A 21,245-nucleotide genomic window follows, 5' to 3' on the forward strand; every position below is an offset into this window, starting at 1 on the left:
GAGGGAGAAGCAGGCTCCATGTAGGGAGCCACATGTGGGACTCGATCCTGGGACTCCAGGATCATGCCCCCGGCCGAAGGCAGGCGCTAAACCATTGAGCCACCCAGGCATTCCCCCCTACTTTCTTTATGATTGGATTGGATGATACAATTAAGGGATGCCCAAAATTGTATGACTGTCTTTTTTTTTTTTTGGTATGACTGTCTTCTAATGTGACCTAATGGCTATGCTACTCTAATTCATGGCCTTGGCTTCAATAGACCATGTCTGGACAGGCCACTGTACTCTGGGGCTTTGCCTGGATACACACATGCATCATTACCATTACCAACCCAGCCAACCATCCAAATTTAAAACAACAGTGGACACGTTTTGTTTCATTGTTATGACTACCTAGAATCCATCTTTGTTCCCTCTTTGAGACCAGAGGATGTCCTTTGGAACATGGAAACTCTTACTAAACACATGGTCAAAGCCCTAAATGACACTCAATGTAGAATTTCTCTATTAAATACTAAAGTCATACAAATGCATGAAGCAGGTTTACAAAATAGAATGGCATTAGATGTTTTAACTGTGGCACAAGGTAGATTTTACACTATCATAAAAAACGGAATGCTGTGTATACATTCCAGATTACCACAAAAATATTTCTGGGTTTCTATCTAACATAAATACTCAAAATGGTGCTTTAAATAATCTCTTTCCTTTAGTGATTGCTTTAAACTCCTGGACTAGAGGAGAATTATCAAAGGTCAACTGTCAAAGAGCTTCACTTTCCCATTGTAACATTAACCTTACTTTGTTAATCCTGGTGCCTCTCTGCCTACTGTGAAGACTCCTTCACTGCCATGACTTCCAGCTGACAGATGATCCTATCTTCTCAAGGAGGTTCATGTGTTGTTCTCACTGGATTCAGCTGCCTTCTCTTTTTTTATAAGTCCTCCATACCTTCCTCAACTGACCAATATTAACCATAGGTAGGGACATCTCTATGCCCCAACTCAGCACGAAGAAGTTACAGAAGATGAGATCTTCCACCATCAACAATTTTAAAGATTTAAAGGTCAAAATTGTTCAGGGGGGGAAATGATGGGTAACAGGGCTAGCTGAGGACAAAGCACAAGCCGAGGGCAGCACATTGACCAATCCTAACCACCAAGCAAATGATCTTCCTAAGACTGGAACATCAAAAACAAGAAATAAAGAGAACAAATGACTGTAAAATTGTGAACCTAGAGTTGTAACCCATAAGTATTACAGAAGTTAAGCAAAATCATCACGACTTGTGGATACCATACAAAGGGAAACATAAACTGCAAGAACTACAGAGCAGTGGCTGAGAGTAGTGCTAATGCTTTAAATTTTGATCACATTTCTCAGGTAAGCCAGAGTCTGATCAAAAGAAGGGAACTGTTAAAAAGAAAACCATAGTGGGGGGTGCTTGGATGGCTCAGTTGGTTGAGCGTCTGCCTTTGGCTCAGGTCATGATCTCACAGTCCTGGGGTCTGTTTCTCCCTCTCCCGCTCCCCTTGCTTGTACTCTTTCTCTGTGTCAAATAAATGAAGGAAAGAAAAGAATGAAAGAAAGAAAACCATCTCCCCCAAATAGCATCACTTATGTTAAGACCCCAAGTCAGTAAACCAAGGCTTACTACCTAACTGGCTGCAGTTACAACCTCCACCCCCATTAGACCCTTAAAATTTCTTCAGTTGAATTTTTTAAAATTTATTCATGAGAGAGAGAGAGAGGCAGAGACACAGGCAGAGGGAGAAGCAGGCTCCATGCAGGGAGCCCGATGTGGGACTCGATTCTGGGTCTCCAGGATCAGACCCTGGGCCAAAGGCAGCGCTAAACCGCTGAGCTACCGGGGCTGCCCAAGCTTGTTTTTCCTTCCAGCAAGTCATTAACATTAATTAATGACAAGCTCCCTGGAGGAACATTATAATTCTGCCCACTTCAGTATCTGTCAATGGGCTGCAGGTTATAAGGACATTTAATTATTTCTACATTTCCTTCTGGAAGCTAGGTTATTGACAAAACTGCTTAGGGAAGCCCAGAGTGCCTGAGGAATGTCAGACACATCCCACCTGGGGGACGGGGGTTACAGGGCGTGAGCTTGTCTTTTGTCCTTAGCTGGTCTTCTGTTCCTCATCAGTGAGAGTCTCTGTTTTGTTTCTCTTTCTATATTTAGATCAGCAGTAGAGAGTATTTGTGTAACTAGTTCCTTAGGCTTAGTGATTTTCGTAAATTTGGTAGAGTCCTTTTGGTTTTACTGATCCATTTCCTCCCAGGAATGGGCAGTTTTTCCTTGTTTTTGTCTTTTGTGTTGTTTATCATAAAGAGGAAACCCGTAGGGCAGAATGCAGGCCTACCGGTGGGCTGACCTCACAGACCGGGGAGTTCATGTTTCTCACCAGACCGAATAACTGGACAAACGTTGCTTTGGGTTAATATGCACAAGAGGTAAAGGCTCTTGCCAAGGGACATCTTGGAAGCTAAAGCCACAAAACTGGTGGGCACAGGTTGAGCACTTAAGAGCTGTTAGAAGGCTTACCTAATCCAAAGACACTGTGTTAGGATAAATTGGTCGTGGAATGGGTTAGATTGAGAGTAGGTCATAATCCCACAAGGGATCCCCAGCCAGGGTGGGATGTGTGTGACTCCTCAGGAAGCTTCCAGTTGTTGGAAGTCAATGCCTTGCTAGAGGAAAAGCAATCTTTATCTTGACAATGGCAAGGCCTCCAGTATCCTGTAAGCCCTCCTTAGCATATGAAAATCCTTTTCGAATCTCCCTTTTGCTCACCTTCTCCAACTCTTGGGTATGTAATCAGCTACTCCTCACAGGCCCAGAGCAGCTGCTATTTCTGCCCATGGGTCCTGTCCCCATGCTTTAATGAAGCCACTATTTTCCACCAAAGATTTATCAAGAATTCTTTCTTGGTCGTAAGTTCCGGACCTCACCTATATTCCAAAACTTGATCATCATGGAAACTTCTGTGAAATAAGGTATACTGTAAAACAACACATACTTCCCAACCCTGCCCCATATCTCTCCTAGATATTAATTTGCCTCTGAGAGACCCACAGCTTAGCTAGAGCTGTTAATATGTACACAAGAAAAAACCAAATACGGTTTTCCTTTTGTCTTGTTCTACACTCTGAAAGCTTATTTTTATGACTGGTGAAAACACACTCTCTGGTCTTCACCATCTGTAGGGTGCACTTACTGGGGTGCACCTAGTGGCCAGTTGAATAGAGTGGGGTTCTAAGACATGCTCTTTGGCTGTGTCAGCAATCAGAGGAGTTTGTCATAAGGGGTCCCAGAACACAGGGGCCTTTGTTATCTCCAACTTCGTTGCTTGTTAGTTCTGGCAAAGTCCCATTTCAGTAGTACCTGCCTGGTGTCACAGATTAGCATCTGCCTAGAGGTACTTCATGTTCCCATGGGAGACTAGAGACACTGTTTTCACTACACTATCCTTGCTGCCTGTGCAACAACAAAAAAAAAGCGTTTGCTATCTTAGTCTATTTTTTGGAGTAAAGTTTTTGGATCATGTGTGCAATCACTGTAGGGACACCTCTTGTGTCCATGGTAAAGATTTATTCTAAACTTGGGAAATTAGCTCCAGGACCTCCCATGAAAAGACTTGTGTCACTATTGGAATAAATATACTTATGGAGATCCTATTCTTTAATGGCCAAAAGATGTATCTTTTGAATTGAAAATCTTCTATTTTTGGAAAATTTTTTAGAGAGCTCTCATTCCAAGCAGCTGCCCTTCTGGTATTTATGGGAGGGTCACATTTAAAGGAAAACACAATAAAATTTTAACAGCTAACCTCAGGAAATCAATAAAACGAAAGAACAAAAGTCAGACTTAGAACAGAAAAATTAAAAACCAAATCTGACGTAAACCCTCCTTTTCTCTCCTTTATCCCCCACTTCTTGTCTCTGACCCTTTAGATATTTTGGATCTGGGTCCCTGGTCTAAACAAACAAACAAACAAACAAACAAACTCCCTGTCTCAAAATCCAGCTCCATCTCCTCAGCCAATTTCCTTAAATTCTAATGTATTTAATTTAATGTATTTCCTTAAATTCTAATGTATTCCTTATGTAAATACTGAATGTCAGGAAGTGATTTAGCAAAAGTGCCCCAGAAGAGCAACGGGGCTTGCTTTCCTATGCCTTGTAATTCAACTTCTACTTTCCAAAGCTCTGGCAGTTTCAGGCATTCCTGTGCTGAGTCCTTTGTGGAGGTATCCTGGGCTCCTAGGGCAAAGAATTCATGTCTCCAGGACAGCAGCAGATCTTTTAAATTATAAACCCTCTTTACCTCTGCTCTCAGAGTGATGTGAAAATGTTAGGGTTCAAGAGTGAACAGTCAAGAAGGAATGCTTGAGGCATCTTTGGTGCAAAAAGGGTGGTTTTATTAAAACACAGGGACAGGACCGGTGGGCAGGAAGAGAGGCTGCCCGGGGCCTGTGAGACTGGCTGATTGTAGACCTGGGAGTTGGTGGTGGTCTGGGGATAGCGTACTCTCTAAGGAGTTTTTCAAGCAAGGTTTCCAGGACCTCTAGGGGGCTAGCTAGCTATTGTTGGGAAAAGGTCACTTATTACTGTCTGAGGTAATGAGACCCTTCAGATGTATATCGGTGGGCCACGTGCTGGGGGGATGATTGCCAACACGCATCTTTTGGGGGGGGGGGTAGAGATAAATGAAATTTTTTTTTTTTTTTAGGATTTTATATATTCATTCATGAGAGACACAGAGAGAGGCAGAGACATAGGCAGAGAAGCAGGCCCCTTGCAGGGAGCCCAATGCAGGACTCGATCCCAGGATCCTGGGATCTTGACCTGAGACAAAGGCAGCCACTCATCTGCTGGACCACCCAGGTGCCCCGAAGACAAAGGAAATTTCTTAAGGAATTTTAATATGTTAAAGCAGACTTACAGGCTCCTAGGGGTTGGCTAAGATCGCCTTCTGCCCTTAGCAAAGTATGAACATTGAGGCAGTTGAGTCTGTAGAGGAATGTCCCTCTACCTGTTTCAAGGACTTGTCAATGTGCTGCCCGGCCTGTGCTTTGTCCTCACCTAGCCCTGTTCCCCATCAGTCAGGAGACAGGCTAGATGGTCCCTGGAGAAAACCCCCTCACAGAGGAAACAGATGGCCTGAGCCTTTCCCAGGCTCTCCTGTGCATGACCAGGAAACAGCTCAACTAGAGGCTGGTATCAAGGCCTCAGTACAGGAGCAATGTTAGAGGTGTTCCCCCTCAAAGTAAATTGGTCTGAGGCAGAACCATGTACTTAGAAGGAAGAGCACATAAAAGCCTTTGTTGAATGTTTTATATAAACTTTTCAAAGGCAAACTTTGTTAAATCCAGAAGCGGTGGAACACAGCAATCTTTTAATCTCTGCTTTAGTGGGATATTTTCTCCCTGATAGTAAAAAACAAATCCACACAGTTGGTTGGTCAGAGCAACCACTAAGCATAATAATGGAGGCAGCTACTTAATTATTGGAAAATAGCTTGCAGGAAAGCAGGAAAAACAAAGAACTCATAGCAGCAATTCTTGCATTGCAACTTGAATTTTTGGAAAGGCCAAAGCCTGACCCTGAGAGCAATGCTAGGCCCATTCCGAGCTCTCCCCTATTCACCTCCAGGCAATCACTGACACTGCAAGAATCCAGGTCACTGAAAGAGAAATTGTCCTGTGCTTAAGAAAAAAGAAATTTAGGGCAGCCTGGGTGGCTCAGCGGTTTAGCTCTGCATTCAGCCCAGGGCCTAACCCTGAGACCAGGGATCGAGTCCCACGTCGGGCTCCCTGGATGGGGCCTGATTCTCCCTCTGCCTGTGTCTCTGCCTCTCTCTGTTTCTCATGAATAAATAAAATCCTTAAAAAAAAAAAAGGAAATTTGAAGAAGCAATTTCCCTAAACCCCATCACTCTCAGAAAATTTGTTTTTCAAAAAAAAATTTTTTTTCTCTTGAGAGACAATTCCCCTTTAAATGACAGTGTGAGCCAGTCCTCAGTCACTCCCCAGAGCCAACCATTATCCTTAAGGTAGAGGATCAGGAATTAGATTTCTTAATTGACACTCATGTGACTTTCTCTACCATCTGCTTGGAGGATTTATCTCTGCCTGTCACCTCTGATTCTAATCAGAGGGTAATCAAACTGAGCAGGGAACTCTTATAGACTCCCTCATGCTCCTGAAGGCACAGGCTGAATGAGGCCATAAAGCCTCCAGATCTAAACTTCAATGGTACAAACAACTGTTATCTACTTAGGCACATGAGAGATCTCAGGGCATTCTAAGGCTGACTCTAAAACACCTTGAGTCAATTTTGTTCATCCCTGTCCCTAAAACAAATAAGTGGTTATGTAAATTTTGAAGGACAGCCTGATTCCTGATTTTGTAGACTTTGCTAAATCTCTGTGCTCTTCTCCAGAGACCACGCCAGAGCCCATTTCCTGGTCTTCAGAGACATTACCCTCCTTTAAAGCCTGGAAATTAATATTGTCAACACACCCAACTTTCAGCTTACCTAATTTTAGCAAATCTTTACATCTATACTGCCCTGAAAATAATGGCATTGTTACAAGCATTCTAGGACAATACTTTGCCTCTTAGATACAACCTATAGCATATTTCTCATATCAGTTACATCCTATGGCGTTGGGTATGCCCTCATGCTTATGTGCATTGATTGTTTTGGGCTCAAAATAATGCTCATGCTAAAGCATCACATGCTATGGTGGCCTACCCTAAACTCACCTTAGCGAACCAGAGAAAATCCAAGAAAAAGGGGATAGGTATCATACCTTAGGATTTAGCCTAAAATCATTACTGGGAGAATAACCTTTGAGTGAGGGAAAATTGTTGGCTTAAGGATTATTCAAGTTGGCTTTTTTATGTGATAAAAAATGCACTGTTAAATAATGATGGAGAGTTACTCTTGGATACACACAGAACTTTCTGAAATGATAACCTAATCAATGCACATTTTAGAGAAACCCGTAATGCTTGTGTTGGGGCTCAGGACAGGCTGCCCCAAAATATGCCACATTAGCATTTTGATTATTTTGAATTAAAGTTACTTAAGAAACAGCCAGTGCAAAACAGACACATTGACACTCCTTTGTCTTCAGAAAGGAAGAAATTAATCTCCCATGTGAATGGTACCTTTCCTGCATCAGGAGATAGAGAGACATCCTTATTATCAGAGAGAATTCAGGGTGAAGAGGCCTATATAAACAAACCTTGTTACTTTTATTAACTTACTACCCTCTGTCCAAATTCTGTTAGAATTCCTTATTAGGGGCAGCTCGGGTGGCTCAGCAGCTTAGTGCCCCCTTCAGCCCAGGGCCTAATCCTGAAGACCTGGGATCGAGTCCCACATTGGGCTCCCTGCATGGAGCCTGCTTCTCCCTCTGCTTGTGTCTCTGCCTCTCTCTCTGTCTGTGTCTCTCTTGAATAAATAAATAAAATCTTTAAAAAAAAAAAAAAAAAGAAAGAAAAAGAATTCCTTATTAGTTGATGTTCCCAAACATAGGTTTTCTTTTTTCTTTTTCTTTTTTTTTTTTTGTAGGTTTTCTTTATCCTGTCAGTTCCTCACTAATTTATTGTTTCTTTATTTAAAGCTGCCTGTCTTGTCCTACAAAGTCTGTAGGACTTCGTATGCATAAATTAAATTTGGTTCGTTCCTGTTATCTGTCTCATGTCAATTTAATTCTTAGACCAGCTAAAAGAACCTTGAGGGCAGAGAAAAATCTTTCCTCTTCAACCTTGCTTTATATACTTTATAAGTCCCTTCATCTGTTATCTCATAAAATCCTCACAATGGCTCTTTGCTGATAAAAGTCCATTTCACAGCTAAGGATACTGAAGCCCACAGATGTAGAAATCTTCCTCCAGGCTGCACTCTGAGAAGAGAGGATTTGAATATACCACCTAGCCCTCAGATGCTAGGGTTGCGCCCAACTAATTAGGTCTTTTGATAAGCCTTTTGGATTATCTAGGATCTTTGCTAAAAAACAAAACAAAAACAACAATGGCAAAATACAGCAGTTGCCCTACATTAGTCTCAATGGTTTTCTTTACCCCAGTATTATCAGAACTGGGTGGTTTTCTTTTGTTGATCCTTCATATAGTTTATTAAAGAATTCATTTCTCTGTCATTGTGATCTACCATTTCTATTTCTACCAATACCATTTCTATTTCTTCTCTCACAAATTCCTGTAAAGAGATAAAGAAATTATGACTTTTGTATTTTTGAAGTGTATTTCTGAAGATTTGTGTGTGTGTGTGTGTGTGTGTGTGCATGTGTGTGTGTGTGTGTAGGCTTCCTCTTCTGAGAAAAAAGATATAATAAAATAATTCCTAAGTAAAAGATGAGGTTTTAATAAAATCAAAAATAGCTATGTATCTACCTTAAAATTTTAGACTATAAGCTTCATGGGGTTAGGTGCCCATTTATCCCCAGTACCCAGAACAATACCAGGCACAGAGTACCTGTTCAAGAAATTATCAGTACAAAAAAACAAAAAACAAAAACAAAAACAAAAAATAAATAAATAAAAAAATAAAGAAACATCAGTACATGTAATAAATTGATACCGGACACAATGTAAAGAGCTTTACATGTGTATCTCATTTAATTCCAACTTTCTCCCTACCTTTTACCGTATACACACAAACATACAACTTAATGAAATATAGCTCTTTATCTCAGATGAAGAAATTAATATTGAGATTTAGCAATTTATTCAAGGATACATGGCTGATAAATAAATGGTCTAACTCCAAAATTTCTCTTAATTAGGGTTCTATGAAGAGAACAAAGTTGGAATGTCTTAGGTCATGATGTTCTATCACCAGGGTAACATTACAGTAGGCTGATCCAAACCAGTGGACTTCAAACAGGCTTTGGGTTGCTGTGCATTAAAGGTAATTTATAATAACATACCTGTAGAAGCAATAGTGTATTTTCTATATATACAGTTGATTCTTGTTATTGTAGTAGTTATATTCTGTAAAGAGGCCTCAAACATTGAATTAGCAAATACCCCCGGCGCCTAGGGGAAATACAGGGTTAGGTTCTTATGAGCCTCTGGTCATAACATTTTTGTCACAATCGATATGTAACTTTATTTTATGTATCTATTTGTGTAGAGGCACGTTATTATTTTTTAAAATTTATTTATTCATAAGAGACACATAGAGAGAGGCAGAGACATAGGCAGAGGGAGAAGTAGACTCTGCAAGGAGCTTGATGTTGGACTGGATCCTGGTCCCCCGGATCAGGCCCTGTGCCAAAGGCAGATGCTCAACCACTGATCCACCCAGGTGTCCCTAGAGGCACATTATTTAATATTTACTGTTGATTCATTAACATTGAATTCCCAGGGATGCCTAGGTGCCTCAGGGGTTGAGCGGCTACCTTTGCCCTGGGCGTGATCCTGGGGTCCCAGGATAGAGTCCCACATGGGGCTCCCTGCAGGAAACCTGCTTCTCCCTCTGCCTGTGTCTCTGCCTCTCTGTCTCTGTCTCTGTCTCTCTCTGTGTCTCTCATGAATAAAAAGATTTTATTTATTTATTCCTGAGAGACACAGAGAGAGGCAGAGACACAGGCAGAGGGAGAAGCAGGCTCCACTCAGGGAGCCCGACAAGGGACTCGATCCTGGGTCTCCAGGATCATGCCCGGGCTGAAGGCAGGCACTAACCACTGAACAACCCGGGTTACCCTAAATAAAATCTTTAAAAAAAAATTGAACTCACAACTTAAAGCAGTATGACATAACTCAAGCCTGAAGAAAGCTTATCTAAGGCATGTAAGGCACAATACAGCAGCCTTGCTGCTTAGGAGCACTAGAAAGCCCTTTAGCGCTGTACTTGGGGGGCATCCTAAGAAAAAGACACTAAATAGATCAGGAAAAAGACACTTGTTTATAGTATGAGGGCTAGAGCAAGAAGGCAAAGTGTCCCTTTGTTTGACCTTAGCTGGGAATATGCACATCAAGGAGACTCAGATTTTTGCAGTTCTGTACATTTCTGGGAATGATGATGAAAATGCCACGTGTATGGATTTTGAGATAACAAATTTTTATGAGTAGGCAAATTTGCAAATATGAAATCCATTAATAATAAGGATGTTCTCTACATATATGCTTAATATTTTCAAAGCCATTTATTTACTTGTTTATAAGATTTTATTTATTTACTCATGAGAGATACAGAGACACAGGCAGAGGGAGAAGCAGGCTCCATGCAGGGAGCCCGACGTGGGACTCGATCCCGGGTCTCCAGGATCATGGCCCTGGGCTGAAGGCGGTGCTAAACCGCTGAGCCACTGGAGCTACCTTCAAAGCCCTTTATTTTGTTGTTGTTGTTGTCGTTTTTAAGATTTTATTTTATTTTTAGGTAGTCTCTACACCCAACATGGGACTTGAATTCATAACCCTGAGATCAAGAGTCGTGTGTTCCATCAACTGAGACAGCCAGGGACCACTCAAATCCCTTTAAAAAGCCATAGGTTAGGGCCGCCTGGGTGGCTCAGCAGTTGGGCGTCTGCCTTTGGCTCAGGGCGTGATCCCGGATTCGCATGGCCTAGTGCCACACTGGGCAGGTTTCCTGCATGGAGCCTGCTTCTCGCTCTGCCTGTGTCTCTGCCTCTCCCTCTGTCTCTCATGAATAAATAAATAAAATCCTTTTTTTAAAAAAAAGCCATAGATTATGCGTATTACTTATCTTCATTTAAAAAACTGTAAAACTGGGTGAATTAATCAGAAATCATCCTGTTGTTATGTCATACACAGAGTCATAGACATGCGACTTCTGCACTAACACAGGGACCCCATGCTCAAAAGGGACCCTGCACTTGGCTTAATGCTCTGCTATTGCCATCTTGAAATTTTATTATTTTTTTAAAGATTTTATTTCTATTTATTTGAGAGAGTAGAAGAGAGAGAGAGAGAGATAGCAAGAGAGAACATAAGCAGTGGGAGAGGTAGCTCAGACTCCTCCTGAGCAGAGATCCTAATGTGGGGCTCCATCCCAGGACCTGGGGATCCTGAGCCAAAGGCAGACGTGTCACAGACTGTCACCCAGGTGCCCCTAAGTGTGGATTAAAAAAAATCTTGGGCACCTGGGTGGCTCAGTGGTTGAGTGCCTGCTCTTGGCCTAGGTCATGGTTCCTGGGGTCCTGGGATCGAGTCCCGTGTTGGGCTCCCCGCAGGGAACCTGCTTCTCCCTCTACCTATGTCTGCCTCTTCACTTTGTTTCCCTCATGAATAAATAAATAAAATCTTAAAATAAAAAATCTTGACTGCTATTCTTTGAGCTTCTTGAGTTTATGGAATAGTATCATTTATCAATTCTGGATATTTCTCAAACATCTTTTTAAATCTTGTCTCTGCTTCATTTTTGTCCTCTGGATTTCCCATTTCATGTAGGTTTGACCTCACTGTGTCCTCCACAAATTTAACTTTTTCATACTTTTTGTCTTTTTTGTCCTTCTGTGCTGCATTCAGGATAATTACCTCTGATTTATCCCACAGTCCTCTATCTCTTCATCTGAATCCACATCTGCTGCTAAACCTACATTTAAATATTATTGAATAACATTTTTTCATTTCTAGAAGTTCTCTTTGGCTTCTTGTTTCTTGAAGATAGCTGCAAACTGATTTCTCGTTTCTTTAAGTGTAGTATGTAAAAAAATAAGTGTAGTATGTGTCTTTGTTCTGTAATTCATACCAGGCTTCTCACATAGTAGATTTCATGGTTTTGTTGCTGCTGTTCTCACTTTACGATGCTTCATCTACCTTAGTGCTTGATTGATTATCGTTGGCTATGTGCTATTTGTTATCTTTGAAAAAGTACTACTGGGAATTCCCAGAAGCCTACGATGGAGTTCTTCCAAAAAAGAGTTGAGTTTCCTTCTGTCAATCACTTGGGTGTCATCCTAGCCTGGAACCCCTTCAGCTAAATTCTTGCCACCACCCTTGCTTCTCAGCTTGGTGTTTCTTGCACCATTCTTGTTTTTCAGCTTGACATTTCTTGAAACTGCTCTAGTTGTGAATTTGGGCTGGAAATACATGTGAGTCAGGAAGCACTTAAAACTTTTCATGGAGGGATTTTCCCCCAGAGCTGTGCTTAGTGCTAAAGCAACATTCTTCCGGCAAGTTGGTGATGGAATGTGAATTTATTTCTTATCCACTCTCACCCTGAGGGCGTAACCTTTTGGAGGCCAACTTAATATGGAAAAGGTTGCTTTAGGCTCTTCACTGGTGCATAGCTTTGGGCTTTGATTTTTCTGTCCCTTGTAGGGTAGGCTAGCAGAATGACTTCTCTAACCTCCAGGATCAGAAAATGTCCTCAGGCAAGCACAGATTGTGTCTACCTCTCTATGTCCTCGTTCTTGCTTTCTTTCATTTTGGACTTGATATTTTCTAACTCTCTTATCATTTCATGAACAAATTTAAAAATTTCCCCAGAATTTTTAGTAGTTTTCACTGGGAGCTATGTCTGAATGAATAATCTAGTCCACCATAGTCACTTAAAAGAAAGCTCTGTTCGTCTATATAAAATGTTAATGTGAGATTGTTTTTTGTTTTTAAAGATTCTATTCATTTATTCATGAGAGACACACAGAGAGAGGCAGAGACACAGGTAGAGGGAGAAGCAGGCTCCATGCAGGGAGCCCGATGTGGGACTTGATCCCGGGTCTCCAGGATCAGGCCCTGGGCTGAAGGTGACACTAAACCACTGAGCCACCCAGGCGTCTCCTACCTGATGCTTTCCTGCATTTTCTACAATGAATATATATTATTTTAGAATGAAAAGAAGCAATAAGAGTCCCTAAAAATCAAGAATGAATACACTGTATTAGTTTCAAAGACAAAATATATTCTTTTTTTTTGACAACATATATTCTTACTCAGGTCTTCTTTTTCTGATCTTTATTTCCCGAGGAAACATCAAAATACAAAAAGAGCTTTGAAAACAAGGATAAAAATGGAATGAGATGTGGGGTGAGGGGCACAGTGGTGGTGGTGGCATTTTACAGGAGGGGAAAGAGGAGTGGACTGTAATACTGACTTCAAGGTTAAGCAGCCACTGATGGTACTTTGTCATTTGTTTGCAGGACAGCAGGAATCATTTGATGATTCCTTTGCCAGCACAATGACTTCTACAAACAGGACCAGTGAAAGAATTGAAAAGCTTAAAGCAAGCAGACAACGTCTCCTGGAGGAAATAAATGAAAAGCGTGAATCCAACTGCTTTGTGGAAAGAAGCAATCAAGTTAGCTCACTGAGAGTTCAAAAGAGGCATTTCAGCACCGCCTATCAGTCCTCTACTCACACTCAAATTAAAGAATCTGTTCCTGACAGTGGCAGGAGCTCCTGGATTAAACGGAGTCTCCTTGCTCACCCAGAGAAAAAGCACTTTCCTGCAAAAAGTAAGTTGTTATGGTAGGATTCCCACCCAATTGACAGGAGGTATTTATAAATAAACTTGAGGAGAATTTCTGGGGTTGAGAGAGTTTCGGTAAGTATCACTCTGGGATAGTTTAAAGGAAATCTGTCTGAAGTAAAAAGCATCAATCAATGAGGTTAGGTGATGTAACAATAGACCAGATTCTCAGTTTCTTATGCTTAGAGAATCCCAAGCTTCACTTCCAGGCTGACTCATTCAGCAGGCTCTCCTTTAGGTCCCAGAATCTGCATTTTCAGCAGACTAAGGAGAGCCTGAGAACCATCATTTGAGAAAAGTTGATATAGATACTTATAATAGAAAAAAAACAAAAAAACAAAAAAAAAACCCTCCAGAGACTTCCTATTTCACCAATTTCTGTTGCCTCTGCAAAAATTTCACGTACAAAATTGAGATTCAATAGAAATGATTTTGATGACAAATATCAAACAAGAAGCCCTGAGTAACAATTATAAAATGTGGAAGGAGGTTGGCATAGGGGTTTGTGGTGGTGGTGACATTATTTTGCAGGAGGGAGAAGAGAAAGGGTAACTACTCTTGATTGTGAATACTTGTTTCTTTTTTTTTTTTTTTAAGATTTTATTTATTTATTCATGAAAGACACAGAGAGAGGCAGAGACATAGGCAGAGGGAGAAGCAGGCTCTACACAGGGAACCTGATGTGGGACTTGATCCCTGGACTCCAGGATCAGGCCCTGAGCCAAAGACAGATGCTTTAGCTGCTGAGCTACCCAGGCATCCTTGAATACTTGTTTCTAAGTCAAGACAAGCAACTGATGGTATTTTGTTATATATTTGGAAAAAAAAAGTGTAATTATATTAAATAAAAACAGCATGATTAAGTTAGATCAGAAAGAAAAGAATCACTGTTTTGGAGACTTAACTTCTTTGATGAGGTGGTTGCGACTTTCCATTTGACCCATGATCTTAGTAAGTGATACAGAGAGGTGATACAGTGTGGCATGGGAAACAGATTCTCCACTGTGTTTGAAAGTTAATCTGTAATAGCCATGTGTTTATTTTACTCAAAACATAACTCATTACAAGGAAGAATCGCTTTAGTGCTCTAAGTGATTTGGATAATCTTTTATTCTGCTTGAATTACTTGGAACCAGATGAGTTAAGCCACACTAGTTAACCACTAGTAGGTTAGTCCTCACAAGTTTAATGGTGGAGACTAATATCCACCTTATATGACAAACATAGTTTACCATTTTGTGAATACACATGGTTTTCTACAAAACAGAGTCTAACAAATGTAATTTCAATAGCCAACATTAAGGACGTCAAGGTTATAAACCAACAATCCTGGAACATTCAAACAAACCTTTATTTTTTAAATTTTTTTAAAGTTTATCTGTTCAAACAGATGCTCTTTTGATAGTTAATTTTTTAAGTGTTTTTTTTTAAAGATTTTTAAAATTTATTTTTCATAGAGACACACACACACAGAGAAAAAGAGAGAGAGAGAGAGGTAGAGACACAGGCAGAGGGAGAAGCAGGCTCCATGCAGGGAGCCCGATGTGGGACTTGATCTTGGGTCTCCAGGATCAGGCCCTGGGCTGAAGGCAGGCGCTAAGCCACTGAGCCACCCAGGGATCCCCAAACCTTTATTTATTAAACAATTTTTAAAAAGATTTTATTTATTTATGTGAGACAGGGAGAGAGAGGCACACATAGGCAGAGGGAGAAGGAGGTTCCCTGTGGGAATTCCGAGTGGGGGTGGGAGACTTGATCCCCAGGATGCTGGGATCATGCCCTGAGCTGAAGGCAGACGCTCAACCACTGAGCCACCCAGGTGTCCCAAAACAAACCTTTGAATATTGCAGAAAAGCTCTTTGTTTCTCTTAAGTAAATAGACTCAAACAGACATTCAACTTTATGATGACAAGATACAGAATAAGCATAAACCTGATTTAAATGTTACAGTAGTTAGCATGTAAATACATGCTTTTTCTATTTTAGTCTAAAAAATTAGTAGTTCTCAAAGGGTGGTCTGGAGACCCCTGCGCATTCAGGTCTTTTTCAGGGACCCATAGGGTCAAAGCTATTTTCATAATGATGCTCAGATATTACTTACCTTTTTTACTCTCATGGGAGTACAATGGAGCTTTCCAAAAGCAATATGACATGCAATTGCATCATTCTTCTGACCATTAGATGGAATGTGGACTTGTATTCTTGAGCTTTAAATTTTTTCTCCATTTAATTTTTTTAAATTTTATTTATTTATTCATGAGAGACAGAGAGAGAGAGAGGCAGAGACATAGGCAGAGGGGGAAGCAGCCTCCCCCATGGGGAGCCCGATGCGAGACTTGATCCTAGGACCTTGGGATCACAACCTGAGCCAAAGGCAGATGTTCAACCACTGAGCCACCCAGGTGCCCCTCCATTTAAATTTCTAATGTGATAAATATTGAAAGATATAACAATGAACAAAACCGTGATAGGGTCTTTAATAATTCTCAAGAATATAATGGATCTTGAGACCAAAAACCTTGAGAACCATTTGTTTGAACAAGTGGTAGGTAATTATTGACACAGTGCTGTGTATTCCCAAAAGATTATTAGAATCTTTTCCCATGGTTTTCTCATTAATCTCTAAGGTCTTTGATTTCAACTTTAATTTTAATCAAGGATAAATAAGAGATATTGGGGGCTTATTATTATTATTATTTTCACAAGTAGAAAGCATGTGGGTATAGAGAAGGGTGCTGACATTTTTTTGAGTTTTTTTTTCTAAATACTTTTAGAAAGTATTTTGTTCCTGAGTTTATATCAATTGAGAGATAGATAGAGGTAAAAATTGGTTTTGTTCCTGGAAAACTATCTTTTTGGGAGAAATTGACTTAAAAGCAGTGAAAGTTGGGGTGCCTGGGTGGCTCAGTGGTTGAGCATCTGCCTTTGACCCAGGGTGTGATCCTGGGATCCAGGATCGAGTCCCACATCAGTCTCCTTGCAGGGAGCCTGCTTCTCCCTCGGCCTGTGTCTCTGCCTCTCTCTCTCATAAATAAATAAATAAATAAATAAATAAATAAATAAATAAATAAATAAAATCTTTAAAAAAATAAAATTTGATGAACACATTACTCCTGTAAACCATTGACAAATATGTATTGATTTGAATGATAAACATCATTAACTGTAAAATAATATCCTCTTTCTATAAGATGGCCTATTTCTCTTCATCTATGCTTAGTTTTTAGGTGATCCCAACGAGACAGATTGCTGGTCTTCAATCTTACAGGGCTTGAAGAATCTCATCTCTATTTTGATAACTTCCACATTGCTATTTCTGGCCCTGACCTTTCTTCTGAGAAGTTTTATATATCCCTCAGACTGCAGGTATCAGACTACCACCTCTACTTGATGTTAACCCATTGCCTAAAAAGAATTCCTACCCTTTAATCCTAAACATAAATACTCACCCCTGCCTTTTCATTTTGGAAAATGGTCAAAAATCTAGGAGTAACTCTGGTTCTCTTATTTGTCTCCCGTCCTACATCTGATTGGTCGGCAAGTCCTGTCAACTGCTCCCTCAAAATCTGTCTCTGAATCTGACCACAGCTGCCACCCTGTTTCAATCCATACTCATCTCTTTCCTAAAGGATAGCATGGGCCTGCTGTTTGCCCTCCAGCCTCCATTCTTGATGCCTCTCAAATTTATTTCTTTATATGACCTCCTGAGTGAACTTTATAAAACCTACATTAGATGCGTCATTCATTAGTCAAAACTGGCCTATGGTCTCATACCACACTTAGGTAAAATCCACATGCCTTATCCTGTGCTTAAAGGCTCTCCATGAACAAGTCCCTGCTTACCTTTTCACCCTTATCTCTCCATTCTCCCTGGACTCATTTCATTTAACCACCTTGGCTTTCTTCCTGTTCCTGGGACACAGCACTCCTGTTCCCACATTAGGGACTTGGCACATGCTGTTCCCCTGTCTGGAACTCTACTTCCCTCACTTTATTCAGCTCTTGTTCAAAAACCAATTAATCAGAAATCACCCTATATAGGGACGGCTGGGTGGCTCAGTGGTTGAGTGTCTGCCTTTGGCTCAGGGAGTGATCCCAGGGTCCTGGGACTGAGTCCCTCATCAGGCTCCCCACAGGGAGCCTGCTTCTCCCTCTGCCTGTGTCTCTGTCTCTCTCCCTCTGTGTCTCTCATGAATAAATAAATAAAATCTTTTTAAAAAATCACCCTATATAAATAGAACTTCCCAATATCTTGCAACACCACACCTGGTGTCCTTTTCTTCAATGATATTCGTTACTCCCTAATTTAGCTCCTTGATGGTATTGGTTTCTTTTCTTTTTTCTTTTCAAAAAACATTTTTAAAAAAGATTTTATTTATTCATGAGAGACACAGAGAGAGAAGCAGAGACATAGAGGGAGAAGCAGGCCCCTTGCAGGGAGCCCGATGAGGGATTCCATCCCCAGACTGGGAATCATGCCCTGAGCCAAAGGCAGATGGCCAACCACTGCGCCATGCAGGGATCCCAATATTGGTTTCTTCATCGCTGTTTCCATTCCATTCCTAGAATGGTGTTTGGGATTGATAAAGCACTCAGAAAATACCCATCTGATTGAATAGATATTGAGACATAGAATGTATTTTTCCTGAAGTCATGGTAAATCTTACCTTATTCTTCTTGAAACCAGTAGGTGTGCCCTTGGGCGATGGCTCCCAAACTTAGAGTTTCTCATGGCATGTTTGTTGCTGTCCAGGTTCTTCAGGAATGGAGGAGGATAATAAGAAGGTACATTTGGCTGGGTATATACAGTAAGGATTAGAAAGTACTTTACTCTTTTCCTTTGTATATACCTATGTTAGAGGAAGAAACACAATTCTTTCAGCAAATTTTAATGAGTATCTGCTTTCTGCCAGGCACTGTTTGGGCTTGGCAATACAGTGATAGAGTGGATCCACTTGATAGATAGAGATAGGTAGTTATAAGGTAAGAGCTTTGGAGAAACATAAAGCAGCAGGATGGGAGTGAATAGAAGTTCTGGGTAGAGAATGCCCTCTTGCTCATAGAGCTATGTGGTTAACATTAGGGCATGTGGGCCAATCCAGAACTCCTGGCTTTTTTTTTTCCCCATTATTTTTATTTGTTTTATTATTATTATTTTGATCATGATAAGTATACTCTTTAATCTCCATCACCTATTTGACGCATCCCCCCCACCACCTCCCCTCTGGTAACCATATACTAGGACTCTAGAGTCTGTTTCTCGGTTTGTGTCTCTCTCAGAACTCCTGGCTTCTTGAGATAGTCAACTAACAGGAATAAGGAAGAGAATGAGAGTAGTCTTAATGGTCCCAAATGGTGGTGAGACGACTAGTGTTAAAGATGAAAAAGGTTGGGGACTTTGCTAAGAGCACTTGGAGTTCTGGGAACTCGTCTTTGCTTCAATCAATAGTAATATGAAGACCAGGGAATGAGTTTTCTTAGCCAGAGGTCTTTAAGCTCTTTTTTCAATCTTTCACCTGGAGATGTCGAGGCCAAAAGAGGAGCAGTCTTACTTGAACATATTAGCCTTAAAAGCTGAAGATGCAGGTGTCATTGTTCAGCATGTTATAACAAATCACAACAGATGGGGTGCATAAACAAACTTTCTCATAGTTCTGGATGCTGGAAGTCTGAGATTGGGGTGCTGACATGTTTGGGTTCTTGATGAATGCCCTCTGCCTGGTTTAGAGAGGACTGTTTTCTTGCTGTGTCATCACATGGTAGAAAGAGCTAGCTAGCTCTCTGGCCTCTTCTTTTCCTCTTTTCTTTCTTTCTTTCTTTCTTTCTTTCTTTCTTTCTTTCTTTCTTTCTTTCTTTCTTCTTTCTTTCTTTCTTCTTCTTTTTTTTTTTTTTTAGATTTTATTTATCCATGAGAGACACAGAGAGAGAGGCAGAGACCTAGGCAGAGGGAGAAGCGGGACTTGTTCCCAGGACCCCAGGATCACGACCCAAGCTGAAGGCAGATGCTCAACCATTGAGCCACCCAGGCATCCCTCTCTGGCCTCTTCTTCTAAGGGTACTAATCCCACTTATGAGGACTCCACCCTCATGACTTACCACCCAAAGGCCCCCAGCTCTTGACACTGACACACTGTGATTAGGGTTTTAACATAGGAATTTGGGGAGGTGGGGGAACACAAACATTCACTCCATTGCACCTGGGTTCACGTTCTGCTTCTGCCATTGACAAGGGTCATACGCTTAGTCATTTAGTGTTTTTTTTTTCTTTTTAAAAATATTTTATTTATTTATTCATTCATGAGAGACACAGAGAGAGGCAGAGACACAGGCAGAGGGAGAAGCAGGCTCCATGCAGGGAGCCTGATGTGGGACTTGATCCCGGGACTCCAGGATCATGCCCTGGGGCAAAGGCAGGCGCTAAACCGCTGAGCCACCCAGGGATCCCCTCATTTAGTGTTTCTAAGCCTTATGTTCTGTATCTGTGAAGCAGTACTCATCCTCCTTGCCCTCGGGGTTATTCCAGAACTATGAAATGTATTACACATTATATAACAACTATTTACTTTTTATTTTTCAGATAATGCCATATTTGGATAAAGTGCATCTCCAGAGACACACAGAAATATAATTTCTTTGATCCTTCTTCAATGTCTGTCTTATTGACAAATATTATGAAAGAAGTAAAATAATTATTCACTAGATCACCAAGAAAACATTTTATTGTCATATAAAATAGACCTTTATTCATTCCATCCCATTATTTAGACTTAGATGTCTTGGAAAGGTTTTGAGTGATTAAAGATAGTTTCAAGGATGAATGACCAAAAAGTTCACTTTTACAGTGATGATCTTTTTTTTTTTTTTTAAAGATTTTATTTATTAGAGAGAGAGACAGAGCATGAGCAGGGGGAGGTACAAAAGGAGAAGCAAACTCCCTGCTGAACAGGAAGCCCGATGATGTGGGACTGGATCCCAGAATCATGACCTGAGCCAAAAGCAAACCCTTAACTGACTGAGATACCCAGGCACCCTCGTCTTCTCTTTTATAATCTAAAATATTTTTTTGCGGGGGCAGCCCTGGTGGCTCAGCAGTTTGGCGCTGCCTTCAGCCCATGGCCTGATCCTAGAGACGCCGGATTGAGTCCCACGTCAGGCTCCCTGCATGGAGCCTGCTTCTCCCTCTGCCTGTGTCTCTGCCTCCCTCTCTCTCTCTGTCTCTCATGAATAAATAAATAAAATATTTAAAAAAATAAAATAAAATATTTTTTTGAAGTTTATTTATTTAAGTAATCTCTACATCCAACATGAGGCTCACACCCACAAATCTGAGACCAAGAATCACATGCTCTTCCAACTGAGCCACCCAGGCACCACTAACCTAGAATGTTTATTTTTTAATTTATTATAATTATTTCTTAACCTAGAATGTTTAAATAGTTTAAACATTTGTAGCATGTGTCGACCAATCCTACTAAACAAGTCAGAGGCTAAAGTTTCTCATAGTTAACACTTGATTCTATTGCCTAATTGTATTAACTTACTTTGTTAAAGCTACGATCCTGATAATTTGAAGTACATACTTGAGAAAGTAATACAAGGCGCCTATACTTTTGATCTATTTCACTGCCCATCCCCAAAGAGGGCATTGCTAGAATCCTCTAGTGGCCAAACCCTATTTGGCTACCATCACCTCTGTGTCATTGTTTCCTGGATAGCTATTTTGCAATTTAACTAATGTAGGTAGTCTGAGGTCATAACCGATTTCA

The 21,245-nt window shown here is 40.8% G+C and overlaps 1 protein-coding gene across 1 annotated transcript; it reads left to right on the forward strand.

Annotated features, from left to right (window-relative positions):
* Positions 1-8,830: 8,830 nt before the first annotated feature.
* Positions 8,831-20,180, forward strand: SPATA45 (spermatogenesis associated 45). Its single transcript, XM_072831125.1, has 3 exons — positions 8,831-8,955; positions 13,151-13,465; positions 20,057-20,180. The coding sequence occupies exons 2-3, from the start codon at positions 13,189-13,191 to the stop codon at positions 20,074-20,076; spliced, it is 297 nt and encodes a 98-aa protein (XP_072687226.1). The 5' UTR covers positions 8,831-8,955; positions 13,151-13,188; the 3' UTR covers positions 20,077-20,180.
* The last annotated feature ends 1,065 nt before the right edge of the window (positions 20,181-21,245 follow it).

This window comes from Canis lupus, chromosome 6 (genome assembly GCF_048164855.1).
Source record: "Canis lupus baileyi chromosome 6, mCanLup2.hap1, whole genome shotgun sequence".
In the NCBI taxonomy this organism is placed as follows: domain Eukaryota; kingdom Metazoa; phylum Chordata; class Mammalia; order Carnivora; family Canidae; genus Canis; species Canis lupus.

Bases quoted from the DNA above. Each gene is read 5' to 3' on its own strand.
- SPATA45 (XM_072831125.1), top strand. From the start codon at position 13,189: ATGACTTCTACAAACAGGACCAGTGAAAGAATTGAAAAGCTTAAAGCA. The intron at 13,466-20,056 runs GTAAGTTGTTAT...TTTATTTTTCAG, and splicing joins AAAGCACTTTCCTGCAAAAA to ATAATGCCATATTTGGATAA.